The sequence below is a fragment of the Gekko japonicus genome, unplaced genomic scaffold (assembly GCF_001447785.1).
Source record: "Gekko japonicus isolate JY-2015 unplaced genomic scaffold, Gekko_japonicus_V1.1 scaffold503, whole genome shotgun sequence".
Classification (NCBI taxonomy): Eukaryota; Metazoa; Chordata; class Lepidosauria; order Squamata; family Gekkonidae; genus Gekko; species Gekko japonicus.
The window spans coordinates 34,033-55,332 of NW_015165844.1; the positions used below are offsets into that span (position 1 = coordinate 34,033).

At 48.0% G+C, this 21,300-nt stretch overlaps 1 protein-coding gene across 1 annotated transcript in view; it reads left to right on the top strand.

Moving 5' to 3' along the window:
- The window catches only part of PIWIL4 (piwi-like RNA-mediated gene silencing 4), a gene marked incomplete at its 5' end in the record, with an annotated part of 51,556 nt that overhangs the window by 28,552 nt on the left and 1,704 nt on the right, over positions 1 to 21,300 (top strand). Inside the window, 8 exon segments of the mRNA XM_015411044.1 lie at positions 1,235 to 1,419; positions 5,391 to 5,463; positions 9,003 to 9,203; positions 10,938 to 11,041; positions 14,017 to 14,087; positions 18,477 to 18,630; positions 20,796 to 20,921; positions 21,097 to 21,244. Coding sequence (XP_015266530.1) covers positions 1,235 to 1,419; positions 5,391 to 5,463; positions 9,003 to 9,203; positions 10,938 to 11,041; positions 14,017 to 14,087; positions 18,477 to 18,630; positions 20,796 to 20,921; positions 21,097 to 21,244 — 1,062 coding nt within the window.

The following is a 21,300-nucleotide window of genomic DNA, read 5'->3' on the forward strand; positions in this document are numbered from 1 at the left end:
AGGCACGTTGTGAGGCAGGTGGGGCTGAGAGAGTCCTGAGAGAACTGACTGGCCCAAGGGCACCCAACAGGGTTCACGTGGAGGAGGAGTGGGGAATCAAACCCAGTTCTCCTGATTCGAATTGTGAGGCAGGTGGGGCTGAGAGAGTCCTGAGAGAACTGACTGGCCCAAGGGCACCCAACAGGGTTCACGTGGAGGAGGAGTGGGGAATCAAACCCAGTTCTCCTGATTCGAGGTCACTGCTCTTAACCCACTACACCACACTGGCTCACCCACTACACCACAAGCAGAAGCTTGAACATTAAACTTCATCTTTCTTTTAAGTAAACAGGATATATTCGCTGTGGATTATCATTTTCTGGGAGTATGCAAAACAAATGGTATACAGTTTCTGCTGTTCGCTGCTCCGGATGTTTTTCAGTTTCGGCATTTGCCTTGAAATCAGCACATTGAACACAAACCAGTAAATCACCAAGTTTATACCTCACGAAGTATTGGCATTATTTTGGTACTCTCCTGTATCCCTTTGTTCTTATGGCCACTGTCTGCTTCCCTGTGCATTGTCCTCCTGTCTTTGGCCCCCTTGCTTTCATTTGTTCGTACAGCCATTTCATCTGGTTCGCCAACAACAGGGAGCCCTTGTGGTTTTGTTTACGTGCACCTCTGGCATTGTCATGTCAGACGTAGCATCATGACATCGTTGGTAGAAATCACATGGGCCCGGCCTCCTGAACTAATCAGATCAAATAGCAGTGTTAGCCAATGAGGTTTTAAATAGTGAGGCCAAAGAGGAAGAAGGAAAATGTTACCGCGGAGAACAGCGGTGAAACAACGCAGATATGCTTGTATCAAAATGTCTGAAAGCAGCGGCCTCTATTAACATGGCTGAGAATGAAATTAGGTAGGTACTTTTGACTCAGTCATAATATGTGGCCCCAAAAGATAATACATCTACTTTAGAACATCCTCAATTATATTTATTATTAATTTCTGATTCCATCGCTGGAGGAGGAATTTAACGGCTCTGAGAGCTTTTTCCCAATTTGCAAGGAACAAAAGCCAGTCGGACAGTTCTTTCCCACTGTGTTGTCGGGTTGTGTTTGAGGTCTCAGGTCGAATTTTGCAGACGTTCGGCAGAAATGCCATTTAACGTTCCAGTTACCCCACTTACCCATAAAGCCCCTGCCCTTGAATTGCAACCTGATTCATGCCTCTCCTCTCTTTCTTTTGACAGATTATGCCCATGAGTGCTGGGGACTGGTTCCGAGATATGCGGAACGTCAAGGTCATGGGAGTGGTGCCTCTGGAGAACTGGCTTGTGGTGTTCAGCAACAGGAACTCAGAGCTAGCCCATAATCTCATGCAGTGTTTGAGAAGAGTGGGAGGCCCCATGGGCTTTCACATCGAACATCCCAAAATGTGAGAGACCACAAAACCGTTGCTCTTTTTTTTAACCTTGTGGCACTTCACACATTGAATGTTTTCTGGGTGCGTGCCCGAGGGGGTTTTAGTGGGGTACCTGGAAGAAAACCCTGTGCATGTAACAGACACATCTAGCACGCAGGAACATGCATTGAGGCCAGGATCACTCCCTTCCTAGTGTATGTCCAGTGGCATATCTGAGTTTATATCAGTTTAGGTATATATATAGAGAGAGTGGGCGATTCTGCATCTAGCATTCGCTCAACGTTTTCTCAACTGGGAGGGAAAGGTGCAGCTCAAAAACACATTCAGATACCTCGGGGCAATGCCGTACTGACTGCAAAGGCACCCCTGAACAACCATAAATCTATGCAGAAGATACCATAAAACCTGATGATCAAAGAAAGTGAAAGCGGCATGCAGTATAGAGGGTACCATAAAATCCGATGAGCAAAGAAAGTGAAAGCAGCATGCAATGCAGAGGGGAATTTCTATTCCAAGATGGGTTTCATAAAACAACGGAGGGAAAAGCCAATGCAGAATGGCCCAGTCTGAGGAAAGTATCAGTGAGGGGTTGATGCTGAACAAGGGGTGACTTGGATTCAGTTTCTTGATCACATTGGAAAACTCAGCAATTGGCAGAAGTACCTTTCATCCTTCCTTCATGTTTATGGTGAAGTCCCATGGCAAGTCGATATGATCAGTGTTGATTGTCAACATCTCTAGCTTTGTCTTCTGCTCTGGAGTCACACTGGATGGCTGTAGAAAGATGAATTTGTGGACTGTCATTAGCCTACTAGGCACGATTGCTGAAGGGAACCTCCACATCCAGAGGCAATAAGCCTCCCAATACCAGTGCTAGGTGGCAACACTGGGAAAGGTTTTGGCCGCTGTACTTTTTTGTTGACCCTCCGGAGTAACTGGTTGGCTACTGTGGGACAGGATGCTGGACCAGATGCACCACTTGCCTGATCCAGTGGGGCACCTCTTATGTTCTTACGTCGTTTTACATGAACATTTGTGGGTTTACAGAGAGTGAGTTTGTAGGTCAAAGTGGATCGCCCAAGCTAGCCTGATCCCAACAGATCTCGGAAGCTAAGCAGGGTCCGCCCCAGTTAGTACTTGGCTGGGAGACCACCAGAGACATCCAAGGTCGCTACACAGAGGCAGGCAATGGCATGCTACCTCTGATCGTCTCTTGCCTTGAGCACCCTGCCATCAGTCAGCTGTGACTCAACCTCACTTTCCGCCACCACCAGGTCAAAATTTGCAAGGACAGTAAAGGCAGATAAAGCAGCAAAATAAGAAATCCTAACGTATATTGACTACACTGTACCTAGCCTCCTCTATGCATTTAGCCTCAAACTGACTCACCCCTTTTGGATGAGGGATCCGTCCTTCTGCAGCAGTCTCACCAGCCCTGCTCCCTGGGAGTGAACCCCCTCCCACTTTGGGGCAAAGCCTTTTATTCCCTTCCCAGGCACCACCCTTTACTCCTCTGCTGGTGTAGGTGTTGCCTCCTCATCCCCTGTTAGCCAATCACAGGGTCCAGGCGGAACCTGGGAAATGTAAGCCCTGATAGCTACTCCAATGCAGGCTTCCCTGGAACCACTAGGCCTCCCTGGAGCCTTTAGGCTGCACCACTATTGGCCTAGGATTATGACAGCGGGCTTTGGCCTTCCCTTCCATGTAGTCCTTCATCCCCCTTGGAATGTTTGGAGCCATGCAGAGCAACGGAACTCTTTCAGTGTTGGGTTGGGACTCTTAAGTCTGTCCACCTCTTGTCACACACGTGTTTTGGCCCTGAGGAATGGAGAACTAGTGATACACAATGACTAAGAGACATCTCCAATTCAGGAAGTGCCTGGTTTGATTCTCAGCTGCAGTGTGAATTCGGCAGGAGGCTTTAGGCAAGCGACGGTCTCTCTCAGCTTCCGTCCTCCCTTTCTGCAATGCAGGGATAGTGAATTGACCCACCTTCCCGGGCCGTTGAAAGATTAAAATGGTAACATGCAGAAAATGCTTGGGAAGGCTTGAAAGCCCCACACAAATGCCAAGTGGAATTATGCTGGCTTTCTACTTGTTTAAATTTAAAACGGAGTATCCATATTCGTCTCATCAGATTCCAGCTCCCTGACTGCCAGGGCAGACATATTCTCTGGATGAGGTCCAGCCAACTGTGAGTGAACAGACTTTGCGTGGTTGGCTATAGAATGCCAAAGATCGCTGCTCACACAAAGCCTGCATTGATCTTTGCGGTTCGAAAACTTAGTATGTGCTTTTATCCCTCATTGAGCAGCGGCAGCAGTCTTAGAATTGGTCAGAATCATGGTAGGGTAGTTTAGCCACCTGACATTATTTGGCAATAGTGCCCCAGCCCCATGAGCTGAGAGGGGCCAGCCTGCAGTCATGCTTCCGAAAGATCCCTAGTTAGGGTTTTGTTTGTTTGTTTTTGCTCTTGGCTGATTGGACTTTTGCCAGGACTAGGAAAGTTGACACTGAGCAGCGCTGGTTCATCTGTGACCGCCGGCTGTTGAGGGAAAATTCATAACAGGCCGTCTAGAAGCAGGTTTTAGATTGAGTTTCGTGCATTCGGGTTGGATCCTGAGGAAGAGCTGGCGGGCCTGATCTTTTCCCACCTTCTCCTTCCCCACTCAGCCTGCCATTTTGTCCCGAAACTCCTCTCTGAGGGTCGGGAGAGTTTAGGGTTGCCAGGTGCAATCGTCACGTCACTTCCCCTCTCCTCCTTTTTGTCCTGACAACAACCCTGTGAGGTTGCTTAGACTGAGCGCATGTCACTGTTCCAAGGTCCCCCAGTGAATTTCCACGGCAGAGTGATGAGGATTCAAATCTGGGTCTCCCAGACTTTAGTCTGAAACTAACCACTACACCACACCGGTTTGCCTCCACGAATGCTGGTTTCTTCTCCTTCTCTCTGGGAGGGCATCACCAGGGAACGAGCCAGGATTGCAGCGTAATTTTGTATCTCAAGAAACATGTTCGTTAATGCTGGGCAGTTTTCCTACCCTTTGCCCCCCAAATCTTAATGAGAGCCAGTGTGGTGTACTGGTTAATAGCGACAGACTCTAATCTGGAGACCCAAGTTCAATTCTGCACTCATCCATGTGAAGTCAGCGGGGTGCAGGGGTCATTTCGCAGAAAAAGAGGTGCAGGAGCTCATTAGCATAACTCATTAGCATAACTTATTTGAATATGCCACACCCCCTGAGATCACCGGAAGTGTATCAGAAGGCAACACCCACAGCTCAGGCTCCACTGGACTGTTTTGGATTGCTAGCTGTTGGGGGGGGGGAGCGTGCATTTCTGTCCTCGCAGAGGAGAGAGAGCTTGTACCTGAATAAAATTTGGTCTTAAAGGTGCCACTGGACTGTTTTGGACCAGGGGGGCTGGGGGGACCTCTGCAATTTACCTGTCTGCTTCTAGCTCTGACTGAGGGCTGCTGGGAGCAGGGGGTAGGGCTTGTTGCATGTGCCCGCCCCCTGGGCTCTTTACTGCCAGAGTTCCATTCCTGTGCGCTCCTGCAGGAAATGACCCCTGGCTGGGTGACCTTGGGTCAGTCACAGCTCTTTCAGAGCTCTCGCAGCCCAAAAAATAAGTCTAGCTCACCACCTAGTGTTGCATAACACTAAAAGAGCTAGAACTTTACATTGCCAAACAATCTTAGGATCTCCTGGCCATACTACACATAATGCCATTCAATAATTATTATTAATTATTATCTCAGTCTTAAGAGTGTCAACACCATAACATGGTTCTGTATATGAATCACTAATGGACCATCGTATGTGTCCAGAATACTTACATTCGATGTCGTCCTTGTAGACTTCCTGCGACAAATGGCGTGCTGCTTTCCCAAAGATGTGCCACCAGCTGCAGCTTGTGTCGTCAATGTGTCTAATGCTCTCTAATGCGCTACAGTTTTATTTATTCATTCATTTTGTCCTTAGCTTGCAAGTACAAGAAAGCCCTGTGGCATTTGTACGAGCCCTGCGACAGCATGTGAATCCGGAACTGCAGCTGGTACGTACACAGATTTCGTAAGCATCGTCCTTCAGATGTGCTTCGTTGTGAGGCATGTTCCCCACCAGTGTTCAAGGTTGCTGGGAGGTAGGCGTGAAGCCCAGTCTTTCAGTTGGATGCCGATTCGTACGAAGAATCTCTGAGTGGAACTGCTTCCTGGATTTCCACTTTATCTTCTGTTGCCTGGGAAGCCTGGTAATGGAACAGCCTTTGTACGTGTGTGTTCTGTATCACAGCGCATTATGCCAGTTCGTCCAAGGGTTGTATATATACTTGAATAAATGGAATAGTCTTGATATAGAGAACCCTTTCTCAAGCCCGAGACTTCAATAGAACCTGGAAATTAAAGGAATATGAATCATTAGCGTGATGCATTCCGTCTCTGTTTGGCCTGGGGAATTGGGCAAGAAGAAACAGAAATGGAACTACTGCAATCTGTGCAATCAAACCTTAATATAATATCTGAATGGATACAAAATTACAAATCACATATTTACTAATAACATTACTTTCTACAGATGAATAAGTAAGATGGACGAAATTCCCCGGAGTTGATGTTCCGTTTCGTGACGACGTCTTCACACATCAAACCTCACACAGTCGTGCCTTCATATGGTCACAAAAACTTTCCAAATTGATATTTTCTTAACTCCTATACGTTTCTGGTGTTCATTCACGTAGTTCATGCACATAGTGTTATCAAACCATAGTGTCAATTGCAGGCTGATCAGTTACTATGGTTTGATAACACTACATGAATGAACACCAGAAACGTATAGGAGTTAAGAAGGCACGACTATGTGAGGTTTGATGTGTGAAGAAGTCGTCATGAAACGGAACATCATCTCCGGGGAATTTCGTCCATCTTACTTATTCATCTGTAGAAAGTAATGTTATTAGTAAATATGTGATTTGTAATTTTGTATCCATTCAGATATTATATTAAGCTTTGATTGCACAGATTGCAGTAGTTCTATTTCTGTTTCTTCTTGTTATTCTATACTGCAAACCCCCTCCTTACTTAGTACTGGGGAATTGGGCAGTCATACAGAGCCCTGAAACTTCACCTCTGAGAGAAAGATGACAGGTGTGAGACCCCTGACCTGAGTCATGTCACACATAAGATCAGGAAGCAGCGGCTGGAGAAACACTTGTCAGGGATGCTCTAGACTGATCCTGCACTGAGAAGGGGGTTGGACTAGATGGCCTGTATGGCCCCTTCCGACTCTGTGCTTCTATGAAACTCACGTTCCCAAGCACTATAGGAGTGGGTTTGGCTCATGAGCCTGGCACAGGGAGAGGAGGGGCTTCAGCCTTCCCTCCTGTGCCATTTTCCTGAGCAGAAACAGCTGGGGGAGAAGGGCTGTTTGCCCTGCTCTGGTGCTGCACAGGTACTGAGTGCCACACATGAAGTCCCACAGTGGGCTAAACAGGGTTTCCCCCCTGCTGCCCCAAGCCTGTTTTGGCTCTGGAAAGAGATGTGGGAAGGAAGGCTTGAAGCCCTTCCAGGAATTTCCCGAGCCAATTGGCAACCCTATTAAATCAGCCTTGGACTACCTTGCAAGGAATTGGGGGGGTGGGGTAGTCAGGCAGGCCGGTGGTAGAGATGGAGCACCTGATGGCCTCCCTCAGAGTCACAGACTGAAGGCCTGCTAGTCTGTGGATCCTTCAGGGGTGCTCAACTGGTCCACCAGTATTATCTGATCTTCAGGGCTGGAGGGTCATGAGTTGCCTGACTGGCCTGTTATGTGCTTTTCCAGCAAGCCCAGAGAACTGGTACCTGACCCACAGGTATCCCTGTTGAGCCACTCAGCACATGGTAATCCCCGTGTCTATAAAAGCTAGAAACGTTTAAAAATTAAAAATCATTTTTCTGATGGCCGTACCCTGCGTGAAATACAACATTTTGCATTGGTGTCCGAAATGTCCAGCTTCCTAATTTTGTAAGGGAGCCTCCCTCATCACTTCTGTGGGTTTGGGGGATCATGTATGATCCATATGCCCTTTAATATGCAATCCTGTGCAGAATTAGTCTGGTATAAACTCACTGATTTCAGTGGATTTAGACTGGAGTAGCTCAGCATAGGATTGTACCGCTGGTGCTGGTAATACATGGGTGGGCGCATGGTCAGTGGCAGTGGGCCCCACCGGACGTCCTGGCAGCTGCCCCACCTCAGGGTATGCTGACGCCAGCCCTGCTCACAGGTATGTCTTGTGGTTGGCCTGTGCAATGAATTAGCTTCCCATTACAACACAGTCCACCAGATGCTGGACAGCCAGTCCTCCCTGGTTTTCTGGTTCTGGGCAGGTAGAGGAAATGGGAAATATATTGACCCCCCCCTCCCCCAGTGAGTCCCTGTGTGTGGCAGGTGAGCTCCAGGAGTTACTCACGTTGGGTGTCATGATCTTGGGCCTATAGTAGTGTGGCCTACAGGCTCTAGGGAGGTTGAGTGGCTCCAGGGAAGCCTGTATTAGAAGAAGAAGAAGAGATTGGATTTATACCCTGCTCTTCACTCAGAGTCTCATAGCGGCTTACAAACTCCTTTTCCTTCCCCTCCCCGCAACAGACACCCTGTGAGGTAGGTGGGGCTGAGAGAGCTCTGACAGAACTATGGCTTGCCCAAGGTCATCCAGCAGCTGCAAGTGGAGGAGTGGGGAATCAAACCCAGTTCTCCCAGATTAGAGTCCACACGCTTAACCACTACATCAGACTGGCTGTTAGAGTGATTACAGGGCCTACATTTCCCAGGTACCTTCTGTACCCTATGACTAGCTAACGGGATTTTGGAGGGAAAACTTACACCAGCGGAGGAGTAGAGGGTGGCGCCTGGGAGGAAGGAATGAAAGGCCTTGTCCCAAAGTGGGAGGGGGTTCACTCCCAGGGAGCAGGGCTGGTGAGGCTGCTGCAGAAGGAGGAGGGACCCCTCATCCAAAAGGGGTGAGTCAGTCTGAGACCAGGTGCCTAGAGAAGGCTAAGTATAGGATAGTCAAGACACATTAGGATTTCTTATTTTGCTGGTTTATCTACCTTTACTGTGCTCATTTTTCCTACATGTTATTGGATTATAGTTGTCGTTAAATCTCTATTAAAAAACTAGTTTGTTACTCTGCCTGGGTCCTCACCAATGCTCCCTCTAAGCTGTGGAGTCCTGTGAGCAAAAATTCTACTTTGTGAGCTGCTGGCATTAAAGTTAAGAGCAAACAATTTGGCCACTGCACAAGTCAGTTTACTGTGGAGCCATCCCTTCCTGAGCTGAGATAAAATGTGTGAGCCGGAGGCTAAAAAAAATGTGAGCTCAGCTTAGAGGGAACATTGGTCCTCACGTCTCATTCAGTCACTTATAAAGGGAAACCTGTTGGAAAAGAGCGTATAAAGGGGTGGGTGCTCTGGGCCCTCTCGAGGAGACCCCCACCAGAGTGGTGGCAGCCTTTAGGGAACCTTTCTAGCCACTGCCCACGACAGTGGGTCACAGCCTGTGCAGCCCTGCAGGGTAAACCCCAGCGACTGGATATCCATTCTCTGCTTGCTGTTTCCTTAGGTACTTTGTGTGCTCCCTTCTGGTCAGAAGGACTGCTACGACTCAATTAAGAAATACCTTACCCTTGAGCACCCCGTTCCTAGCCAGTGTGTTCTCGCGCGTACCCTGAGCAAGCAGGGCATGATGATGAGCGTGGCCACAAAAATCGCAATGCAGATCATCTGTAAACTTGGCGGGGAGCTCTGGGCAGTGGATATACCGGTAAGTAACGTTTATAGCTTTCCCTTTCCCGTCCAAAGCTGTCCCGCTTGCAAAGCATTGTGGGCCGTCACAACTCTGCCCGTTCACATGGCTTTTCTGCTGTGACACCCGTCTTGTGGAAGGGCCTGCCGGTGGAAGTCAGGAAGGCTCCCCCTCCTCCTGGCTTTCCACAAGTGATGCAGAACTGAATTATTCAAGAGGGCTTTTCCACACAGTCAACAGAGTTGCACAGTACTAAATGATTCACAAAGTTACCCAGGAAAATGTGGTTTATATTACTGTGTATAACCTGCTGGAACTAGGATCCTACTGTGGAATTCTGCATCATTTAATGTGTCGTGTTAGTAGTTCTACTTTGCTTCAGTTCTGTTTTTAGACTTCTGGTTGGCTCTACAACCCGAATCCTAGGGCATTGTTTATTGAACGTCCCACCCATCAATTGTATTGACTCGCTTTGTGTAATCCGCCTTCAGTCCAAGTCAGAAAGGCGGACTACAAATAACATAAATTAAGTACTTGAAAAACTAAGGCTGAAATCCTAAGCACCTTGACTAAGCCTTGTAGGTCTAAAAGGCTCCCTGAGCCATTGCTCTTTCTTGGGTGGTTTCTTGATTCATCAACAAAACTTTCATGGCAATTTGGTGGCCTGCCTTGATTTGTAGATAGCAGAGGTATCAAAATTAGAAGGGTTTCTCCATTGCAGATAGCAGAGGTATCAAAATTAGAAGGGTTTCTCCATTGCAGATAGCAGAGGTATCAAAATTAGAAGGGTTTCTCCATTGCAGAAAAGATCCAGGAATTTCTCTAGCGAAATTCTCAGCAGCCTTGCAAAAGTATAATTCCCAGGGCTCTTGGAAGAATCCATGACTGTCAGATGCAAGTTTGTAGAGTAGAGATGTAGCAATTCTGAATTCGGTAAAGCCAACTCTCGTTGATCCACAGAAGCAGAATTCTGTCGTCGGCTTTCCAGTAAGGAGAATTCGAGGTGGTGATGGTGTAGTGGGTATCTGGGGGGGAAAGTAGGGAAAATAATTAAATTTAGAAAGCAGAGCCATTGGGGGATGATAGAATGGGAGGAACCAGTTAGCTGTTCCTTGTGACCGGTGGCACTTTCAGATTCTGTAAACAGCTGGTGCCAGCGTAAAATGGCTTCCAAAGAGAGGGGGCAGCTAGGGGTCATTTAGCAGGAAAAGAGGTGCAGGAGCTCATTAGCGTAACTTATTAGCATAACTTATTTGCATATGCCACACCCCCTGACATCACCGGAAGTGTGTCAGAAGGCAACACCCCCACCGCTCAGGCTCCACTGGACTGTTTTGAATGGCTAGCTATGGGGGAGGGGGACACATGCAAATCTGTCCTCACAGAGGAGGGAAAGCTTGTACCTGAAGGCGGGCCATGGGCGTACTCTGCAACTTACCTGGCTGCTTCTTGCTCCTCATGGCCCAACTGAGGGCTGCTGGGAGCAGGGGGCGGGGCTTGTTGCATGTGCAATGGGCACTGGGAAACACAGCGGTGGGTGCCCATGTGCTCGAAGACTGCCTTATGTCATACATGTGCACCTGTGTACAAAGCGGCCTTTCAGACATTTTGCTGCCTCTTTAAGTGTTGACCTCACATGACCCAGGAGGTGCTTCCCAGAATCCCTTGCTGTTGCGCATGCTGGGTCGAGCATGTGGCCTCAGCTCCAGTCTGTCTGCAGCCTCAGCTCCAGCTTGTCACTTTGCTCCACAGCTGAAGTCCCTCATGGTGGTTGGGATTGACATCAACAAAGATGCCGTCAACAAAGGAAGCTCAGCTGTTGGATTTGTGGCTAGCACGAATGTCAAGATTAGCAGGTAAGAGCCTTCATTTCATAAAGCAGGCATTTGTAGAAGGTAGTTGCATCTTACCCTCTGCTGTAACGTAAAGATGTTATTTTTCGTCTTCCCCGTTTTTTGGCTCCCCGTTCATGTAGAGCGTGATAGCTTGCTGCTGCTGTAGTATTTCTAGTGGGATGAGGAGCAAAGCATTGGCTGGATGTGTATTCAGTTGGGACGCCTTTCGACAAATAAGTGGGGTTTGATCTATAAACTCAGAGGTATATTGAGGTCCCAAGATACGGCATGTGGTGCGGCAGCCTTGCTGAAGCGAAGCGTGTCAGGTTCTGGTCAGCGCTCAAGTGGGTGACCACCTGGGACCCTAAGCATGTTCCCTTGCATTCCAGGGAAGGAAGGCGGGACATAAAAATCCATTTGTGACTAAACAAAACAATTTTTTGGGAAAAGGTCAGCAGCTGGCATCCCCGTGCTTTGCCATGCTTCAGCTGGTGTCCGTTCCTGGTCAGTCAGATCTAGCCACAGTGCTTCATGGCTTAGGAACATTTAGACTGGACTGCTGCAATGTGCTCTACTTGGGGCTGCCCTTGAAGAGTGTTTGGAGGCTGCAGCTAGTACAGAATGCTGCACCTAGACTGCTGGTCAGGGCCAGCTATTGGGAGCAGTGTTCCCTCTAAGCTGAGTTAGTGTGAGCTAGCTCACAGTTTTTTAGCCTCTGGCTCACACATTTTTGTCTTCGCTCAGGAAGGATGGCTCCAGAGCAAACGAATTGATGCGGTAGCCAAATCGCTCACTCACAACTTTAATGCCAGTAGCTCACAAAGTAGAATTTTTGCTCACAAGACTCTACAGCTTAGAGGGAGCATTGATTGGGCGTGAGTGGCCATGATATTACAGCAATTACACTGGCTGCCAATCCAGTCCTGAGCCCAATTCAGGGTGTTGGTTTTGACCTTTAAAGCCCGACATGGCTTGGGACTGGTTAGCTGAAGAACCATCTTCTCCCATATCTTCCTGCCCAGGAATTAAGATCACAGGGAGGGGCCCACTTTCCTTGTGGGTACATGAAACAGGGCCTTTTTAGTGGCAGCCCCGCAATTATGGAACAGCCTCCCCAGGGAGGTTTACCTGGCCCCCTCTCACTTTCGATCTTTTGGAGGCAGTTGAAGACGGTTTTATTCAGGACTACATCTAGTTAAGCTTAGTAGCAGTGTGGAGTCTTGTGGGCAAAAATCCTACTTTGTAAGCTACTGGCATTAAAGTTGTGAGCGAGCGATTTGGCTGCTGTATAATTTAGTTTGCTCTGGAGCCATCCTTCCTGAGCTAAGACAAAAATGTGTGAGCCGGAAGCTAAAATAGTGTGAGCTAGCTCACACTAACTCAGCTTAGAGGGAACACTGGTCCCAATAGCTGGCCCTGACCAGCAGTCTAGGTGTACTAGCTGCAGCCTCCAAACACTCTTCAAGGGTAGCCCCAGCTTAGAGGGAACACTGGTCCTAAGTAGTGATTTTAAATTCTGCTTTTATATTTTCCAATGTATTATTCCATGTTTTAATCTATGTTTGTAAGCTGCCTTGAGCTCTGTAAGGAAGTAAGGCAACTGATAAAAGTTTTAGATAACCTCCCCCATCCCCGAACTCGTGGTGGTTTCTTCAGATGAATGTGAGATGAGAACATATAGAAGTTCAGCAACAGAGACAGGTTTTTTTAGACCATAGTAAAGGTAAAGGTTTCCCTTGCTCGAAAGCCAGTCAAATCCGACTCTAGGGTGCGGTGCTCATCTCCGTTTCCAAGCTGAAGAGCCAGCGCTGTCCGAAGACATTTCCGTGGTCATGTGGCCGGCATGACTAGACGCCAAGGCGCATGGAACACTGTTACCTTCCCACCAAAGCGGTACCTATTTATCTGCTTGCAATTTCTTGCTTTTGAACTGCCAGGTTGGCAGGAGCTGGAACCAGAGACGGGAGCTCACTCCGTCATGTGGCACTCGGATCTCGAACTGCTGAACTACCGACCTTCCGGTCTGCAGTTCAGCATCTTAACCACTGAGCCACCACAGCCCCCTTTTTTAGACCATAGACTGTCTTAAATGAACTCTGGGAAAGGTTGCCATCTCTGGGTTGGGAAATACCTGGAGATTGGGAGGCGGGGGGCAGCCTGAGGGGAAAGCAGGGTTTGGGGAGGGGAGGGGCCTCAGTAGGATATAAAACCCTAGAATCCACCCTCCAAAGCAGCCATTTTCTCCAGGAGAACTGATCTCTGTCATCTTGGAGATGAATTGTAATAGCGGGAGTTCTCCAGGTGCTACCTGCAAGTTTTAAACAAAGAGAGAGTCACGGGATGAGGAAGATTGCTCTGAGTAGCTTTACTGAACCTAGAGACAACAAATGATTTGAGAATTTCAATACAGAATTGAGACTATGCAGGATCTGCCTTTGAGAAAGTGACAAGACGGAGGTCACAGCTGTTCCATTGGTGGAGCCGCAGGGAGCACAGCGCGAAAGTGAAATATGGACCTGACTTAAAAATATGAGCAGGAGTTAAACCATTTAAAGCCTTGGGAAGTCTCTTATCGGGAAGTCTTTCAAGACGCTTGGCACAGGCGCTTTACCTTTTCTGTGCAATTATAAAAAGGATGTTAACACTAATTATGGAATATTTAAAAGCCACCTGGAGGTTGGCAGCCCTAATCCTTGGGCTTGGGTCCTGTAATGCGTCAGCAGAACTGCTGCATAATAGGTGACTTTTCCACTTGGCCCCCCCCCTCACTGCAGTTTTCTGTGACCCCCCAAAAATTGTGCCCCTGTAGGTTGACGGACGTTGGGAGCACCATGGAAATCGGAGCGAGGGGGGCTTTCCTGAGAGGGTGGAAACAGCAAAAGTTATTGTCTCCCCCCCTTCTGCAAGCAGATGTACCTGTGAAAGTGAGGCTAGGATCCAAACCTTAACACTGTGTAGCTAACTTAGTAACTAACTTCCTTTACTTTAATGCCTAGGTGGTTCTCTCGGTGCATGCTGCAGAACTCAGGAGCGAATGTGGCAGATTGTTTAAAGGTCTGCCTAGAAGGTAGTGATGACATATAAGTTAGTACAAGATGCTTTGCCCTTGAGGATATTATTCCGGGTTCTGTCCTATGCTCCCTTTAAGCTGTGGAGTCTTGTGAGCAAAAATTCTACTTTGTGAGCCACTGGCATTACAGTTGTGAGCGAGTGATTTGGCTGCTGCATCAATTCGTTTGCTCTGAAGCCATCCCTTCCTGAGCTAAGACAAAAATGTGTGAGCCAGAGGCTAAAAAACTGTGAGCTAGCTCACACTAACTCAACTTAGAGGAAACACTGGTTCTGTCTCACAGTGGCAGCCAACCTTTTTTTGGGTGGGGGGGGGATAAAGTTTGTAATGCTATAGGAGGGGAAATTTGTAGGGGAGGGGGATGCTTAATTCTTCTCATGCCCTCTGATTCTACCTGCAGCCCCCCCCTCCCCGGCCCTTTTCTGGAGTCCTAATCAAATTCTAAAAGCGGAAGAGGCATGGCTGCAAAGAGGAATGTAAGGGAAACATTGCAGGGTGTCAGATTCTCTGGTTTGGTATAGCCAGGAGCCATTAGCAAGTTAGCAGAGTGCACAAGTTTTACCGTGCAGCAAAGCATCTCCAATCTGTGTGTGTGTGTGCTGATTAAAAAAGCAAAGTTACCCGGAGCCTCTTTTATACTTGCAAACTAATATGAGTTCCTTTATTTATAGAACTCCATTCTAGGCAGGATAGGGACAGGATAGTAGTCTAACCTAACTACCTAGGATGGATGAAGATGCAGGATGCATGTCCTGCATCCGTGATACCAAGATGGAGAGATAAAGTGTGTGCCTGTGAGAGAAGGTGTCATAATGGAAGGAAATCTTTTCCCCTAAGAATAACAATCTACTTCAAAGGGATAGTATCAGAGAGAGAAAGAAAGGATGGTCAGTGTCCTGAGCCTATCTATCTCTCTGACTCTGTTGTAGCCCCCTCTGAACACTGGGCTAAGAGACAGCATAGATCATACACACACACCCAACACAGGGGAGGGGGTGGACATTTGTCCGTGTTCTCACGTTTGTCCCTGGCAGCAGTAACTGGACAGAGGCCACCAGGTCCAGCAGTAGCAGTCTTTAATACACAGACCCACTCCAGTTACAGAGAGACTCATTCAGCTCAAACATGTAACAGCCTGCTTGACTTCTTCTCTGGCCTCCCTCCTGCCTCATGGCACGCCTTTCTAATCTGCCAGTTCCGCCCACGGAGATTGCCCCGTCTCCTGGGATACCCTTGCCTGATCCTCCCAGAGGGTGGAGCTCCTCTTTTCACCTGAGACTCCTTGCCAGCCTTGGTCTCCCTGGTTGGCTGACCGCTTCTTAGCTTTCCCCTGGCTCCAAAGCCTGGGTTAACCCTTTAGGTTCTTCTGCATTATAAACCTTTATTATCAGGTTCTTTTGTTAACACAGGCTCCCATCCCACTGGTGAGTTTCCCCGAGTGGTTTCCCTGCTGACCCCTTTCTCCCAGCTTGGCACTCCAGGCACCCCCTGCTACAAATGCAATCTCTACTGCCTTCTGGTTCTTGCTTAGGGCCTAGTGAAATGATACAGGTGACACGGGTTGGGTTGGGAATTACCTAGCCTGACTGACATTGGTACACAGGGAGACTTGCCTTACAAAGGGCTCTGCGCACAGCTTGGGAGCACTGTGAGGGGTGATAGGATAACCATCTTCAAGTACTCGGAGGGATGTCTTATAGAGGATGCTGCGGAGTTGTTTTCTGTTGCCCCAGAAGGTTGGACCAGAACCAGGAGGTTCAGGTTACATCAGAAGAGTTTTCGGCTAAACATTAGGAAGAGCTTCCTGACAGTGAGAGCGGTTCCTCAGTGGAACAGAACAGGCTTCCTCGGGAGGTGGTGGGCTCTCCTACTCTGGAGGTTTTCAAGCAGATGATAGATGGCCAGCTGACAGCAATGCTGATTGTGTGAATTGAGGCAGGTCATGAGAAGGGAGGGGCAGGCAGGGTTGCCTCAGTGCTTATTTCTTGTGGCCCTTTCTTACACGCCCAGGGAAATGCTGATCACCACTTTGGGGTCAGGAAGCCATTTTTCTCCAGGCCAGTTTGGCCAGGGATCCTGGAGGTTTTTTGTCCTCTTCTGGGTGTGGAACAGCAGTCACTGGGGGTGTGGAGGGGGGAGGTATTTGTGAGTTTCCTGCCTTGTGCAGGGGGTTGGACTAGATGACCCTGGAGGTCCCTTCCAACTGTGATTCTGTGAGGGGGATAAGAGAGGCATCAGGCTTCCCTCCCGTGCTGCTTTTGCCAGTGGAAACAGCAGGGGAGCCCTGCGTGCCCCTTTCTTGGCCTGCATGTGTCCTGAGTCACATGATCACAGGATCATGCTGGCCTCTGCATTCATGTAAACTGGTTGATACGTTTTTAGGAAACATATGTTTGGCAGTATAATGTGTTAAGTTCCCTGTGAAGTCATGTCACTAGCGCCTAAAGGTAAAGGTAAAGATTTCCCTTGCTCGAAAGCCAGTCGAATCCAACTCTAGGGTTGCGGTGCTCATCTCCGTTTCAAAGCCGAAGAGCCAGCGCTGTCCGAAGACGTTTCCGTGGTGATGTGGCCGGCATGACTAAACACCAAGGCGCACGGAACGCTGTTACCTTCCCACTGAAGTGGTACCTATTTATCTACTTGCAATTTCTTGCTTTCGAACTGCTAGGTTGGCAGGAGCACTAGCACCTACAACAATATATATATTGGAGCAGGCAAGCAAAACCAGAGTGCAGATTTCAATTTATGTCAGAACCAGGCCTTTCTGCATGTTCCCAGGCATGTCACCGGTCCCTTGCTGCCCGCACCACACCAGAGCCCATGGCATGGGCCCTCACACTCTGTGGTCTTCATTATAAACGCCACACTGTAATTGCTTGATACCTCCAGTACTGATAATTTTTCCCTAATGCCTTTAGAACGCCTTTTGTGGCTTCTCAGGGCTTCTCTGCTAGGGAGAGGTCTTCTCCGCGGAGGGAGCTGACATCCTTTTTCTCACAAGCAAAGCATCGCTTCAAGCAAGGATGTTCAGATTTAAGATAACCGAGACCAAAACATCCAAGTAAAGCTGGAGGCCAAGATCACTTACACACACTTTTCCCGAGTTTGCATACTGCTGGAAAGTGGGGGGGGGGGGGGGTTCCCGCGCGGCCGAGAGCCAATGGGACTCTCGGCCACTGTAAATAACCTATAGGGTCACTAGGGGGTGTGTTTTGGTGGTGGGTTTCTGAGCATATATACCGGCCTGCGTGCCGGGGTTTCTTGTCTTGTTCTTCACTTAATAAAGTACTCTTTGCTGAATCACTCCACGTTTCCGAGTACTTTTCAGTCTCGTTGCATCCGGCCATCTAGTTTGAACAAAAGAAGAAGGTGACTCTCATTGAGTCATCATCACACACAATGCATCCCACTCAGTGTTGTTTATACTTGACTGGCAGCTGCTTGCAAGAGCCTCGGGCCGAGGAAGGTCTTTCCTGCCACCTACTTGAGATCCATTAATTGAACAAGGCAGAGATTGAACCTGGGACCTTCTGCTTGCAAAGGAGGTACTCTGCCCTGACCGATGGTGTCGCGAGCCGCGGCTATAAAGGTTCTCTAATGGCTGCCACCATTCTGGTATGGGTCTCCCCGGGAGGCCCTGGAGCACCCGCCCTACCCCCTTATACACTCCTTTTCCAGCAAGTTTCCCCTACAAGTGACCGAATGAGGCGTGAGGACCCTATTTTTATTAAAGAGATTTAAGGACAACTATAATCCAATAACATGTAGGAAAAATGAGCACAGTGAAGGCAGATAAAACAGCAAAATAAGAAATCCTAACGTGTGTAGCCTCCTCTAGGTATTTGGCTTCAAGCTGACTCACCCCTTTTGGAGGAGGGATCCGTCCTTCTGCAGCAGACTCACCAGCCCCGCTCCCTGGGAGTGAACCCCCCTCCCACTTTGGGGCAAGGCCTTTCATTCCTTCTTCCCAGGCACCACCCTCTACTCCTCTGCCGGTGTAAGTTTTCCATCCAGATCCCCTTTCAGAATGCTGCAGCAAACTGCAGAACCTGTAGTACAGAGGGCATAGTGTGACACAAGTGTACACCACGGGTAATTCAAGAACCTTTCGTTCTGAAGAAACCGTACTGTTGGTCTCCAATCTTACTCAGGATAGTGGGGGGAATTTTCCCAAGAGATAATCACTTCTTTTGAGTGCAATTAAAAGCTCTTAAGTAGCCCTCTCACGTGTGATTGCCAGCAATCCAGTTTGTTGCTTTCATTTATGTGCAAGAAAAGCCAGTGGGGATGGAAGATCCCATGCGATAAACTTGTTCTTGCAGTTATCACCTGTGTGGAACCGCTTACATGGCTCCACTCTGCATTTCCTTTTTGTATTTTGGTTAGGTGCCCTGAGCCATTGGCAGAAGTGCAATGGGCATTTACCTGCGCGCATAATTGTGTACCGTGATGGGGTTGGAGATGGCCAGCTGAAGATGGTGGTGGACTATGAAGTCCCACAGCTGCTTAGTGTCATCAATGAATGCAGTCCGGATCAAAGGTAATAGATTCTCTGGTCTGTTGTCTGTTTTCCCAGGCAGATGGATCAGAAGGGTATCTGCTCCCAGTGTAGAGGCAATGCTAACATAAGAACATAAGAGAGGCCAATGTTGGATCAGGCCAATGGCCCATCTAGTCCAACACAGTGGCCAAAAACACCAGGTGCCATCAGGAGGTCCAGCAGTGGGGCCAGGACACTAGAAGCCCTCCCACTGTTGACCCCCCCAAGCACCAAGAAGACAGAGCATCACTTGCCCCAGCCTGAGAGTTCCTATCTGATACCTTGTGGCTAATAGCCACTGATGGACTTCTGCTCCATATGCTTATCTAATTCCCTCTTGAAGCTGTCCATGCTTGTAGCCGCCACCACGTCCTGTGGCAGTGAATTCCATGTGTTAATCACTCCTTGGGTGAAGAAGTATTTCCTTTTATCTGTTCTAACCTTACTGCTCAGCAATTTCATTAAGTGTCCACGAGTTTTTGTATTGTGAGAAAGGGAGAAAAATACTTCTTTCTCTACCTGCTCTATCCCATGTGTAAGTGCCAAGTGTCGTAACCATTGTTAAGATATTGGGAACACCCATAGGCGGACATTATCCTCCTTCCCTTTCTGCTGTTGTAGAAGAAGAGAAAGAGAAGAGATTGGATTTATACCCCACCCTTCACTATCCAAAGGAGTCTCAGAGTGTCTTACAATCTCCTTCCCCTTCCCCTCCCCACAACAGACACCCTGAGAGACCTCTTGACAGAAACTGCTCTTGAGAGAACAGCGGTGAGAGAACTCTGACTGACCCAAGGTCTGCTGCACGTGGAGGAGTAGGGAATCAAACCTGCTTCTCCCAGATTTGAGTTCGCCGCTGTTAACCACTACACCAAACTGGCTGTCAGTGTGGTGTAATGGTTAGAATGTTGGATTAGGATTGAGGGACAGGGACTCAAGTTATTGTCAGGTCCCCACTCAGTCTTAAATCTTATTTGGAGAACTTGTTGTAACTGACATTCTCTCCGTGTTACCTGAAGGGCTGTAACACAAAGGCGGTAAAAAGCTATGCACTGTGCTGTGTACTGTGGTACTGTGTATTTATTGAAGGACGGGTGGGATGAAAATATAGTAGATAGATAATGCTAAACATAGTTGGCTCCCCAAAAGGAAAAGAACATGTGCGCAAGTATGCTGGGGATTATTAGGAAGGGTATTGTAAACAGATCAGCCAATATTATAATGCCCCTATATAAATCAATGGTGCGACCTCATTTGGAATACTGTGTGCAGTTCTGGTCACCACACCTTAAAAAGGATATTATAGCTTTGGAAACAGTGCAGAAAAGGGCAACTCGGATGATAAAAGGGTTGGAACACTTTCCCTATGAGGAAAGGTTAAGGCGCTTAGGGCTCTTTAGCTTGGAGAAACGACGACTGAGGGGTGACATGATTGAGGTTTATAAGATTATGCATGGGAAAGAGCAGGTAGAGAAAGAGGTACTTTTCTCCCTTTCTCACAATACAAGAACTCGTGGGCACTCCATGAAACTGCTGAGTGGTCGGGTTAGAACGGATAAAAGGAAGTACTTCTTCACCCAAAGAGTGATTAACACTTGGAATTCACTGCCACAGGAAGTGGTGGCGGCTACAAGCATGGACGGCTTCAAAAGGGAATTAGATAAGCATATGGAGCAGAGGTCCATCAGTGGCTATTAGCCACAAGGTATAGATAGGGACTCTGGGGCAAGTGATGCTCTGTCATCTTGGTGCTTGGGGGGGTCAACAGTGGGAGGGCTTCTAATGTCCTGGCTCCACTGGTGGACCTCCTGATGGCACTGGTATTTCTGGCCACTGTGTGATACAGAGTGTTGGACGGGATGGGTCTTTGGCCTGATCCAACATTGGCGTCTCTTATGTGCTTAAGTAGGAGCAGTACCTATCCCCTAACCATGAGTAGAAGATTGGGCAGTGTTACGTCTGCTGAACTCCACCTTGTGATGATTTCACCCTGTTGTAGCCACCAGTCCGTGCACAAAATGATACAGAATGGTCATGCTTGTTGGGACTAAGAGCTGCTCTTGATCAGAAACAACCTTCAGTGGTGGTATGGGTGCTGGTCACATGATGAAGCCCGCAATTGCTTCCCTACTTTTTAAAAAACGTTCCTTTTCTCATATCAAAAGGCCCAAATTATCCGTGATCGTCGTCAGGAAGAGATGCCTTCTTCGCTTTTTTACTGAAGCCAACAGCAGCCTACAGAATCCTCCAATAGGGACAGTTATTGACACGGAAGCCACTCGACCTGAATGGCAAGTATACACTGGAGCAAGTGCAAAACCAACATGATTCCTTTTTCATAGAGTATAGTGTCAAGTACAAACAGGTCTATTAACTGAACTGATGCTTATTATAATGCCTGTATTTATTAATAGACTTTATCTCTGTTGCTAATATGAATACACCTTTTATAACCTTCCACTTCAGGTATGACTTCTTTTTGATTAGCCAAATTGCTCGCCAGGGTTCAGTGAACCCCACGCATTTCAATGTGATATATGATGACAATGGGTTAAAGCCGGAGCATATGCAACGTCTTACATACAAGATGTGCCACATGTACTACAACTGGACTGTAAGTAAAAAGAGTTGCGTGCAGTTGCCCTTATGTTAATGAACCATCTTTGCCCC